Source organism: Bidens hawaiensis, unplaced genomic scaffold (assembly GCF_021521415.1).
Source record: "Bidens hawaiensis isolate Kalapana, Puna unplaced genomic scaffold, B.hawaiensis_p1.1 tig00009444_1, whole genome shotgun sequence".
NCBI classification, from domain to species: domain Eukaryota; kingdom Viridiplantae; phylum Streptophyta; class Magnoliopsida; order Asterales; family Asteraceae; genus Bidens; species Bidens hawaiensis.
Genome location: NW_027491699.1, coordinates 110,675 through 123,199, shown reverse-complemented (window position 1 = coordinate 123,199; position 12,525 = coordinate 110,675). Strand labels below are relative to the sequence as shown.

The 12,525-nt window shown below is 35.0% G+C and overlaps 1 protein-coding gene across 1 annotated transcript; it reads left to right on the top strand.

Moving 5' to 3' along the window:
- The first annotated feature begins 7,402 nt into the window (after nt 1-7,402).
- On the top strand, nt 7,403-11,571 carry LOC143532395 (putative LRR receptor-like serine/threonine-protein kinase IRK). The gene is made up of 2 exons (XM_077027458.1): nt 7,403-9,225; nt 9,649-11,571. Exons 1-2 carry the CDS (start codon nt 7,739-7,741, stop codon nt 11,093-11,095), a joined length of 2,934 nt encoding a protein of 977 aa, XP_076883573.1. The 5' UTR covers nt 7,403-7,738; the 3' UTR covers nt 11,096-11,571.
- Nucleotides 11,572-12,525: the final 954 nt, after the last annotated feature.

Below are 12,525 nucleotides of genomic sequence, written 5' to 3'. Positions count from 1 at the left end.
GGCCACGTGTCACCACCGCATAAGGTGGCGCAATATTGCGGCGTCGCGGTACGCGACCAGTCCCAAAGGACCGGGCGCGGTACGCGACGGGGCCCAAAAATGGCTATAAAAGGGGAGTAACGGGTATGAGCCTCATTCATCCCAAACACACCTCTCTTTACACATACATAGCATTGGAAAGCGTGCCCCGTACAAGCCGACGTACTGTTTTCTCGTAATACGTGCAAGAAACGAAGTTGGAATTAAGCTAGCAATCACCTAAGCGAGTAGATAAAGTCCTGCCTTATCGTTTTATCTTTCTAAGCATCCAATCTAAGGTAGGAGTTATGTTTAAGTTATTTGAATTATAGCTTAGACTATCAATCGAGGCTATGGCCTTTAACCTTGATCGTATTTTACAAACATTCATTCAAAATCAGGTTTTTAAAAATGTTACTTCATGATTAAGTAATGTTAATGAAAGATATATTTTGAAGGGCATGTAGTAACTGGAAGGGAGATATCACTAGTAGTAAGTTTCTTGCCTAAGGAAAAGTAATTCGCATAAATCCCAATCAACCGAGGGACCCGTTTACTTACCTGGAGAAACTTACCAACGTGGTAGAACCTATTAGGCCAAAGCATGCTATATCAAACGTCACATAAAACAAGTGTTTTCATTCACAATCAAAGATAAACGATTTCAAGGTTAAGCTTAGCAATCATAGCTTAATCAAAACAACATTCAAATATTTATACAAACCTATTGTGTATAGGTTAATATCATTCACAATCAATCAATCGATCAGTCAAGGTTTACAACACCGATGATACAGGTGAATACGTCAACCTTTTTAATCAGTCAAAACATATTATACTCAATGAGACAAACGGGTGTTTGTCTTAACGAGTCAATCAATGTCTACATGAGATCATGCAATCTCTAAAACTTTATAATACAAAGTAGAAAATAAAGTCAACTCAGACCGAATACACATGTGTCTGGATCCAAACATAACCGTTCAGCCTAATCATTCTAAGGCTACGTGGCCGCGGGCTAATGGTCATAACTAGTCTCCCGGAAAGGGCTACGTGGCTTGGGAACAATTGTGTGTGTAAGGCAGTGGTACATAGACCAGAAGTATAAATGTTTCTGCTGAGCTTGTAGAGAAAACTATATTTGTATTATATTGTCATTCAAATGTTTTATTGAGTCATACGTGTTCACTAGCATATAGCTGACGTATTTTTCCAACCCATTGCAGGTAATTAAGCATAAGTAGCGTTAACAAGGATTGGAGTCTTATTGAAGATAGAAGCGCATACAAGATGGTTCCGTTTTTGATATAAAATCCTTGTAATATGAAAACATATCTTTTGTAAACCAATACTCGGGTATTTAATTCCCGAGTAAATTTTCAATGTAAATTAATATTATATTCAACCTAAAGTCTTCTGCTAAAATTAACCCATAAACTCTGATATATTTACAAAACAGGTACCAACTTGTGGTCACACGCCTAGGCCCTAAGTCGGGGTATGACAAAAAAAGATCCTAAAGTGGTAGACAAACACTGATTTGGATAGTGGTCTGCATTTAAATTTGGAAAACAATAACAGGAAGAAAGACAGAGACGATGGAGTCGATGAAGTAGTTTTGTGAAAAGAGATTTAAAAATAAAAAAAAAGAGTTCCAAAAATCCGCTAGAGGCCGGATCGAACATGTGACCTTCGATTTGCAAAGCCAACCTTTTACCAGCTAGACCAACTGCTTTAGTAAAATTGAGTGGTTCATTTATAATTTATAAGGTGGTTCCTCTAATATGTTCTATATATAAACACACTATTTTGTCAAAACTCGGGTGGTTCTGAGGAACCACCCTTTTATGCATTAAATCTGCCCCTGGTTTTCTCTCTTCTACAGAGCACTCTCTATTATCCGTCGGACGCTTCTTTTTCCTCAGGAATGCGTCATCCTCAGTCTTCTGTGATGTCCAGGTTAATAGGGACCTATCATGACTCCAGAGCTTGTCCTGAAGCGTACTGGGCTTCTCTGGGCTCCGCTTCTTTGGGCTTTACTTGGTTTCCGCTTCCTTGGGCTTTACTTGGGCTGGACTCGACGTAGTCTCTTCATTCATCAATTACCTGTGTTATACACAGGCCTCAATCTAGTATTACTATAGATGTAATATTAGATTAAAAATTTAAATTTTATCTTAGCTAAAACACCACCCTTAAGTTAGTAGACAATATATTTCATGCAGTTGAGCTTCTAGTTCAATACTTCAATAGCATGGGTTAATGATTAAGGCTTGAAATTTTTTGTCTTAGGTTTGAAATTTGACTTAAGAGGATTTTCTCACACGGTGATAGGTTTTCTCTTAAATCTTTAATGATGTTCCTGAGTGAGTTAAGTCTGAAATATCAAAATCAATACGGACGACTAACATCCGTCTAACAAAAAAAATAATAAATAAAAAACTTGGCGTTGTTAAAAAATAAAGGATAATATATATTTGGGAAGTTGACCGTGGGAATAGAGAATAGAGATGTTGACCACGTGTGTAGATGGGTGTCATTAAAAACCAAATTAACTGCAACGTTACGACGCAATTAATTTGTTTGTTATTCTTGTGTTCTTTGTCACCGCTTTTTGCGCTAAAACCCCATGTACTTATCGAGACCCCCACCCATATTTTACATTTTACATATATCAATAAAATAACATTTCTGATGATATGCTAAAGGGTTTATTTTCACTTTAAATGATATTTTATGACATTTTTGTTATAATAATAATAATATAATAGTAACAATACGTATTTTAGTTCATACGGATGAATCACAGATCCAAGTCACACTCGTTAATCCAATCGTTGTTTTCTTCTAAATCTAATTTCACTTTTCATACTAGTGTAAAAAATATGTCAGTCAATTGTATAACAAATTATAAAATATGATATATTTCACGACTGTTTAATGAAATATGTTTGTATGATTTTCTTATTGACAGTGGTGTAAGATGATTCGACAGAACTTCAATGGTCTACTAGAAACACCATTCAAATTTTTTTTTCTGTCTATGTTTTTTCAAAAGGTGTAATATCGAGTAAATTGGTTAAAAATGAATAAAGTATGTACATATCAGACACACGAATGGTTGCAAATAACAAAAGTCAAGCTTAATTTAGTGTTGTTGGAGTCATGTTAGGATATTTGCATCATCTAATCCTCTCGGATAGCTTACAAGTTGCATGATATTTGTAACATCGATAGCGTCTTGACTTATTAGGCTGAGGGGTGTGGGGGGCGCGAGAGGGGGCGCGAGTGGGGGCGCCAGCCAATAATATTGTGACGTGTGGCAGAGAGAGAAACTTGATAAGATGGGTGTTGGTTGTGGTGCTCGCGCCCCGGGACATGGTGTGGAGGGGCGCGAGAGGGGGCGCGAGCGGTTTTTATTTTTATTTTTTAATAAATGTATTAAAAAAACGTATTATTAAAAAAACTCATAAATTATTTAAAAAAATACACATTAATTAAAAAAACACATTAATATCTAAAAAAAAATTTGTGATTTTTTATCTATACATAGAGAATTAGAGATAGAGACCCACTAGGAGAGATAGAGAGAGAAACACACATCTATTATCTATACACACATATATATGTGTGTCTATATATATATACAGAGAGAGAAAGCATGTCTATAATCTTCTTCTACATTTCTTCATTTCTGGTCTAACTTGGATATTGCTAAGGTGAATATCTTTTAACTCACTTTGTGTTTTTCTTCAAATATATGTAAAAACTGTGACAAGAAAACATATTTAACTCAGCAAATTTTTCATAAAGTCTGTGTTTTTCTTGAATATATTCAAAATTTACACATGGGTATGAAAAAACGAGCCCAACGGCTCTATTCACGCAACCCAAGAACCCTTCACGCCATTCCCAGCCGCTAGCCCATCCGCGCCTGCCTCTTTTTCCGCGCTCGCGCCCCTCTCGCGCCTCGGTGGTGTGGTGCTCGCGCCCCGGGGCGCGAGCGGAAGGGCTTTCGCGCCCCTTCTCGCGCTCCGCACCCCTCAGCCTTAATATAGAGAGTACTATTGGAAGGAGTGAAACAATAAATGCACTACATTAAATGCAATAACGTGCGATTGGTTGACCATACATTCTACTAACATACCTAAAAAAAGGAACACATAGAATACTAGGAAATAAATGTATACCAAAATAACATACATACGTAACAAGAATATATGAATAAATATGTAAAAGGAAACAGTATTACAAAACGAGAAAATGCAGCAAACTATAAACCTTTATTAACAAATAAATGAAAGACACAAGAAATTTTAGTGAAAATCATCATTGCTAAAGCAAAACAGTAGATTATGTATGAATAAACATATTGAAAGTATAGATAATATACATTCAAACATTATCCGCTTGAATTTGCACACTGCATAAACTCGTATTTTCGCCGCCAAGGTTACACAAACTAATATAAACATAAGTAATAGTATAACATAACATTTATTAATGTATTTTAGATTATTTTCATAAGTTTTTATTTTTATCATTACAAAGAGACATATAATTAAATTAGACATCCATGTAACAAAATTCTTACATACAAATTTCGTTTAGATGAAAACATATCTATCCAGTAAAATAACAAATAAAACTCACCCTTGGCAGGTATTTAAATGAAGCTAAGGTTTATATCTTTTTTAAGCAAGGTTTTTTAATATATTTTCTCTGTCAATATATTTTAACTCAATATTATTAATAATGTTAATTTAAACTGATTAATAAAATAAAAAAAATGTAAAAAGGGGACAAACTCACAAAGAGTACTTGAAAAGATAAAAAAAAAAGTCAAAATAATGTGTGATTTGTTTATAGATGGAATATAGATACAAGTACAACAACCACAAAGAAAAAATGACAAATAAAAACAAAAACAAAAACCAGATTTACAAATACATTTTGTAGTTTAGGAAACAACCAAAAGAGGTGCAGTGAGATTTTATTTGACTTAGCTTTGGTAATTTCGTTACTGGGTTTGTCATTTTACTGTCTTTTACCCCTTTGGAATCATGTTAAACAAAGTGATATCTTGTTTTGTTTTTCACTATCCAACAATCTCATCTATAAAAATACAACTTTGTTATAAAAATTATTTTAATTCAGATATTTGTTTTTTTACAAGAATATTTAAGAATGTAATGAAACATTCATGTGAGAATATATAAGATTGTGGTCAATTAATAAAAAATTAACCAAGTTACCTCTAGTATAATTGAATCAGGGTAAGGTGTAATTTAGGAAACAACCAAAAGAGGTGCAGTGAGATTTTTTTTGACTTTAGCTTTGGTAATTTTCTTACTGTGTTTGGCTCTTTAGTGTCTATTAAGTATTAACTCTTTGGATCATGTTAAACAAAATGATTTCTTGTTTTATTTTTCACACGTTATCCAATAATTTTATCTATAAAAATTACAACTTTGCTTTAAGATTTATTTAATCTGGATAGCCTTTTTTTAATAAGTATATTTAAGAAAGTAATGAAACATTCATATGAGGTTATATAAGATTGTCGTCAATTAATCTAAATTAACCAAAGGGCTTCTTGTATACTAGATTCAAGGTGTTAAATAGCGGTGTTCATTTCCATAAGGTTGAGGGTTTGAATCCTATAATGGACATTGATATAGATTTAAAAGTATAATTAAAATGAATGATTAGTAGTTATAACTTATAAAAAAATAATAAATAATTTAAAGTTAATTTTTATCTTTGAATAATTTAGCGCGAGTGATTAATAAGTATACTTGCTAATAATCAACATTAAAAATGTTAATCCACAGTGCAAAATATAAAGATAATATTAATTGATGTAAAGAATATCAATAAATATTAAATACACCACTTTATTTTAGAATGTAGATGTAAGCACTCACTACCATTTAAGATTCCTAAAAAATTAGTGCGTTTGAGGCTTTGAGCTACTAATCATAAAATTTTGAGTAAGGAGTTCTGTTATAATTAAATGCCAAATTGGTAAATCTAATATTTATAAAAAAAGTTAGAAAAGAACAAACAAATTTATTGTAAACCTTCTATACAATTTTAAATTAAACTTATAACTCGTTTGAATAATAACCTCATTGATGTGTTGCATCATACACAAGTCACAAGTGGCACACAAGTGGCACAATATAATCAAACATTTACTAAAAGTGACAACATTAAAAACTGGCAATCCATCACAACATATAACTCATTCATTAAACACCCTTTTTTTAATATTTATAAATATAAAACAAAATGTAACTTTTGGATTATAAAACATAGAAAGCATGTTATGTCGAATATTTTGACAACATAATGAAATAGGCATGGCATGAGGGTGTAAAGAACCGAAAATATAATCATGTTGTATTTCTTTGGTTAGAGTAAATAAAATAATAAAAAAACAAAATAATTTAAAAAAGATAACGAGGTTGAGTAAAGTTTAAAGTTTTAATGGGGTGGAGTTAATGCAGTCCCACCAGACACGCTCATTGCTCATTACTCCCTCTTCACTTTTTCCAACCCTTTTTCTTAAATGAATTCAAAATCAAATTCCTACTTTATTTTTAAATAATGGTCCGCATGTTAGTTCTTTTAGTTTTAGTTATAAGTTAAAGTTATACAATCTTATAAAAGAAAAAAAAATACACATCATTTTTATGTTTAAGAAGATAAAAGTTCAATAAATGTATCAATTTGTCACATTATTAATACTGTTTTCTTTAACTATTTATCAATCAAAAGTAATAAGTTCTTAACTTTAATCATGTAGGAAACAATATTTATTTATGGACTGAAAGAAGTATAAGAAAGAGACATTTTAACCTATTGATCGCTTATGGTTATGATTAAGTACGTCTCATAACATAATATTAATCGAATTGAACAGAAGAAATTCAAACATTGTTACGCTAAGAGATGAAAACATATTTATGTGTATATATATATCTATGTGGATTGGTCTACATGTCAATGTTATAACAAAAAAAACCTTTTATTTGTATATGTTAATCTTCATTCAATTCTCATCAAACATCATCCATTATTTTTTTCATGCTCATTTAATTTTTTATTTTTTTTTCAAACTGTGATTGATTAATTAACCACATAAAACCGAAACCAAACCATAATTGAGCAGCATAACCAATTAACAAAAACAAAGTTCGGTTATGGTTACGGTTAAGAGATTCTTTTAACGGTTATGGTTAAATGTAAAACCCGTTAAACCAAACCGAACCGGACTTCTAATTTGAAAAATAACAAAATAAATTTTGTTTAAAAAAAAAGTAAAAATAAAGGAGACCATATGAGAAGAAATAAAAACAGAAAAAAGTAAAAAGAAAAAGACATGTCTCCACTCTCTCTTCTTCTCTCTCCGGCAACCATCATCACCAACACCAACACCAACACCAACACCAGCCTTAAAGACGGCACATTCCCACACACCTCTTATATTATTCTCTTCACTTTCACACTTCTTCTTTCCAATTTCCGACCTCATTTTCCGACCAAAATCCACAATCTTCACCATTCCACCATCTTCATCCAAAACCCATCAAAACCCACTTCTTCGTTTCCCCAATGAAGCACCCAACCTTCACTCAGTCTTTTCGTCGAACACCTGGCGTTCGTAAATAGATCCACAAACTCCCACACCAAACCCACCACCCAACCCCACAAAATGCGGACCCACACGACGCCGTTTCAAGTACTCATCACCGTCCTGCTAATACTCTCACCGGATACACCAACTGTTCTCACAAACTCACTAAACATAGCGCTAAACGACGACGTTTTGGGGTTAATGGTGTTCAAAGCCGATGTCCAAGACCCGTACGCTAAACTCTCCACATGGAAAGAAGAAGATGACAATCCGTGTAACTGGGTCGGAGTCATGTGCGACCCGTATTCCAACCGGGTCACGGAGCTCAGGTTAGACGGGTTCTCACTCTCCGGCCACGTCAGCAAGGGTTTGTTAAGGTTGCAATATCTTCAAACACTTTCTCTCTCTAGAAACAATTTCACGGGCCAAATCAATAACCCGATTTTAATTCAAGTAATTAAAAACACCCAGTTTGTTAATTTGAGTGAAAACGGGTTTTCCGGGTCAATACCCGAACAGCTGTTCGTCCAATGTGGGTCACTTAGATCCGTTAATTTGGCGAATAATAAGTTGACCGGTCAAATACCCAGTTCAATTTCGTCATGTTTGACTTTGCAAAACGTTGACTTTTCGTCAAATCAGTTGTCAGGTGGGCTACCCAGTGACATTTGGTCGTTATCTTCGTTAAGATCACTTGATGTTTCTAATAACTTTCTTGATGGTGAAATCCCACATGAAAAGATTGAAACTTTATTTGACTTGAGGGTTTTTAATTTAAGCAGCAATAATTTTAGTGGTGAGTTGCCTGATAAAATTGGAGAGTGTTTGTTATTAAAGTCTGTTGATTTTAGTAATAATTATTTGGTGGGTACATTGCCTGAGTCTTTACAGAAGCTTAGTTTATGCAATGTGGTTAATCTGAGGGGGAATTACTTCGCGGGTGACGTACCCGAGTGGGTTAGAAGTTTGAAAAGTTTGGAAATTTTGGATCTTTCAGTTAATAATTTCACGGGTTTGGTTCCGAACGCTTTGGGTGATCTTGAATCGTTAAAAAGTTTGAATCTTTCGTTGAATCAGTTCACTGGGGGATTACCCGATTCGTTAGCGAAATGTGTTAACCTTTCGGTTATCGATGTTAGTTTTAATTTGTTTACCGGATATTTTCCGAGTTGGGTTTTTGGTTTAAGGTTAAGGGGTGTGTTTCTTTCGGGTAATCGGTTTACTGGGAATGTTGAATTTGGTGAACATGGTGGTGGTTTTGACAGTCTTGAAGTTTTGGATTTGTCTGCTAATTCGTTGTCGGGTCCGATCCCGTCGTCTGTTGGTGAGTTTAGTCGGTTGGTGGTTTTGAACATGTCGAGAAACAGTTTGGTCGGTTCGCTTCCGGGGAGTTTGGGTGGATTGAAAGGTGTGAGTGTGATTGATTTAAGCCATAATTGGCTCAATGGCAGCATTCCTAAAGAGATCGGTGGTGCGGGTTCGTTGGAAGAATTATGGCTCGAGAGTAACTACCTGACTGGCTCGATCCCGGACCAGATCCAAAACTGCTCGGGTTTAACCACTCTGTAAGTCTTGATCATTACTGGATACGATTCTGTTTAGCTTTGTTCGTTTTTTTACAATGGGATCGGTTTTGGTTTTACCATCTGGGGTTGAAATCTTTTGGTAAAAAAATGTTATTTTTATTAATATAAAACAAACTGTCGGATTTTTATTGATTTTTCCGTGCTGTTTTTCGATTTTTAGTCGTACCAAACCGAACTGAAAAGTCGGTTTAAAAAGAAAATAAAACCAAACCATCGTTTTTTATTTGGTTCGGTTATCTGCTTATCTCTGTTTGTTTTAGTTTGTTATTCCGGTAATACTTCGGTTATTTTGGTCACCTCAGTTATTCCGGTTACAGTTCGGTTACTTCGGTTTCATGTACACCTCTGATCTGAAAGCGCGTTGAAATTTATTAAACAGATTTTTTAAATTTTCTCATGCAGGATATTGTCTCAAAACAACATTACGGGTACTATCCCGATATCCATCGCGAAATTAACCGAGCTCGAATACGTTGATTTATCATTCAACAGCCTCTTGGGAACTTTACCAAAAGAACTAACAAACCTTTCAAGCCTCGTGACATTTAATGTCTCGCATAACAACTTTGAAGGCGAGCTTCCGCTCGGTGGTTTCTTCAACACAATCCCACTTTCTGCGGTTTCCGATAACCCGTCTCTATGCGGGTCAATAGTCAACCAATCGTGCCCCGGCGCACACCCAAAGCCAATAGTCCTGAACCCGAACCCATCTCGGTCAAACCACGGGTCAACCGCGTTAAACATGAGTCACAAAAGAATCATTCTTAGCATATCTGCCATTATAGCTATTGCAGCTGCAGTGTTTATAGCGTTGGGTGTAATTGTGGTTACAATTCTTAACCTCCATGTTAGGAACTCGATGTCCCGATCCGCTGCGGTAGCACTCACGTTTTCCGGTGGGGATGAGTTCAGTCACACACGCTCACCGAGCTCGGATTATGGAAAACTTGTTATGTTTACTGGTGATGGCGAGTTTGTGTCTGGGACCAATGCGTTGCTTAATAAGGAATGCGAACTCGGGCGGGGCGGGTTCGGGGTGGTGTACTGGACTGCTCTCAGGAATGGGCGGTCGGTCGCGATAAAAAAGTTAAACGTCTCGAGCATGTCAAAATGCCAAGAGGATTTCGATCGGGAGGTTAAGAAACTCGGGACGATTCGACACGCGAATCTCGTGTTGCTTGAAGGGTATTATTGGACTCCTACGTTACAATTGTTGATAAACGAGTATGTGTCGAGTGGGAGCTTGTATAATCATTTGCACGAAGGAAATGACGAAAACACCCTCTCGTGGAGAGAACGGTTCGAGATCATACTCGGGACCGCAAAGGGTTTGGCTCATTTGCATCAAATGAAGGTCATTCATTATAATATTAAATCGACAAACGTTTTAATCGATTGCTCGGGTGAAGCGAAAGTTGGAGATTACGGCTTGGCGGGACTTCTACCATCGTTAGACCGACACGTGTTAAGTGGGAAGATTCAGAGTGCTCTCGGGTACATGGCGCCTGAGTTTGCGTGTCAAACGGTTAAAATTACCGAAAAGTGTGACATTTACGGGTTCGGGGTGTTGGTGCTCGAGGTCGTTACGGGGAAGAAACCAGTGGAGTATATGGAGGACGATGTGGTAATTTTGTGCGATATGGTTCGGGGAGCGTTGGATAACAGTCGGGCCGATGAATGTATTGATAGAAAGTTGAAAGGTGAGTTCCCGACCGAGGAGGCTATTTCGGTAATCAAGCTCGGGTTGGTTTGTGCATCGCAGGTCCCGTCAAACCGACCCGACATGGAAGAAGTCGTGAAGATTTTGGAGTTGATTCAGTGTCCTGAAGGTCAAGAGGAGATAGAATGAAAAGGGTAAATTGGTAAAATGCTGCTGGCAAAGACGATCGGTCTCGGGTTTGATTGTTAATGCGGAGGGTACAACAGATCAATGCGCGGTATGATGTTGTATATGATCTTAAAAGGGTAAAACATGACATGGGGTCTTTGGTGAGAGCATTTTGCCTTTGTGTTTTGAAGGCAAGGTGGTAGATTTTGTTTGATATAGGTTAGGATCATACTTGTGTTGTTTAAGGTTGTTTTTATGGTTCTAAATTAATGTTTTATGTGATTTGTATTGGTGAAAAAAGAAAATCTTTGTCGGGTTATAATTGTTCCTATTTAACTCCTTTTGTGGATAGGTTACAAACTTAAAGGGCTAATTCGTCTTTTATTGATGCTATCCTTTTTCTTTATTCAATTTTCGTTTAAAAATCACAAGGGCAAAATCGTCTTTTGCTGTACTCTCTTCTTTATTGACTCACTTAGACTCTTTATTGACTCACTACTGGGACCTGGATTAAAGGATAAAGAAGTACAGAACAAAAAGGGTAGAAATATCCGGTATAAAATATTATGTTAATCAATTTTTTCTACTTAGTTTTTATATGGAAATACCAAGCAATATAACACACACGTATATATAGATCAAGATAATTTTTCATAATTTCAAATAATTTTAAAATATTAAAACCAATAATTTCTTTTATTTTATTTATATATTTGATATTTTTTTGAGAGTAGATATGTCACAAAATGAGATATAATAAATCAAAAAATATATCGTTAAATATATTTTATATTTTCTTGGTTTGGGAAGAAAATATAATCATGTCTTCTAATATTCAGGTTCCAAGTACATACTAATACATGTTTTCGAAAAGTTTTGCAAAAAAAATACAAGTTTAATATAACGAAATATTTCAAACTATAAATTAATAACTAACCATGGACATACTGTTTTGATACCCATGACCACGTGGTCAAGTGGTAAGATGTTTGGCTTTAAAAAAAAAATAAGATGATTGGTTCAAATCCTTACAATTGTATTTTATGTAGATTTTATATATAAAAAAAAAGTTGCTATTCTAATTTTAGATGAAATCTGAGTATCTGACCACTTAACTTTAACATTGGTCCCATAATTTTGATAATGGATGAATGTATTTTGAATTTGAACACAAGCAACTCTAACTTTAATTGTGGAAGTGAGGATCTCTTTTGTCATTGCATATCGCAATTAGAGAACTTTAAATGCATACTCACATCTTTCTTACATCCCTCATTGCGTCTTTTGAGTAAATATTTTTATTATAATAAATGTTTATAAACGATTTTACTTTTACTAATATATATTTGTTAATATATTTACCCTTTCTTGCCAGCTTTGACGGAGTGGTAAGATTCTTGTCTTCGAGTGGAGAAAACCATAATTAAAATCCTGACATTGGTGTACATTGT

Bases quoted from the DNA above. Each gene is read 5' to 3' on its own strand.
- LOC143532395 (XM_077027458.1), top strand. From the start codon at position 7,739: ATGCGGACCCACACGACGCCGTTTCAAGTACTCATCACCGTCCTGCTA. The intron at 9,226-9,648 runs GTAAGTCTTGAT...TTTCTCATGCAG, and splicing joins TGCTCGGGTTTAACCACTCT to GATATTGTCTCAAAACAACA.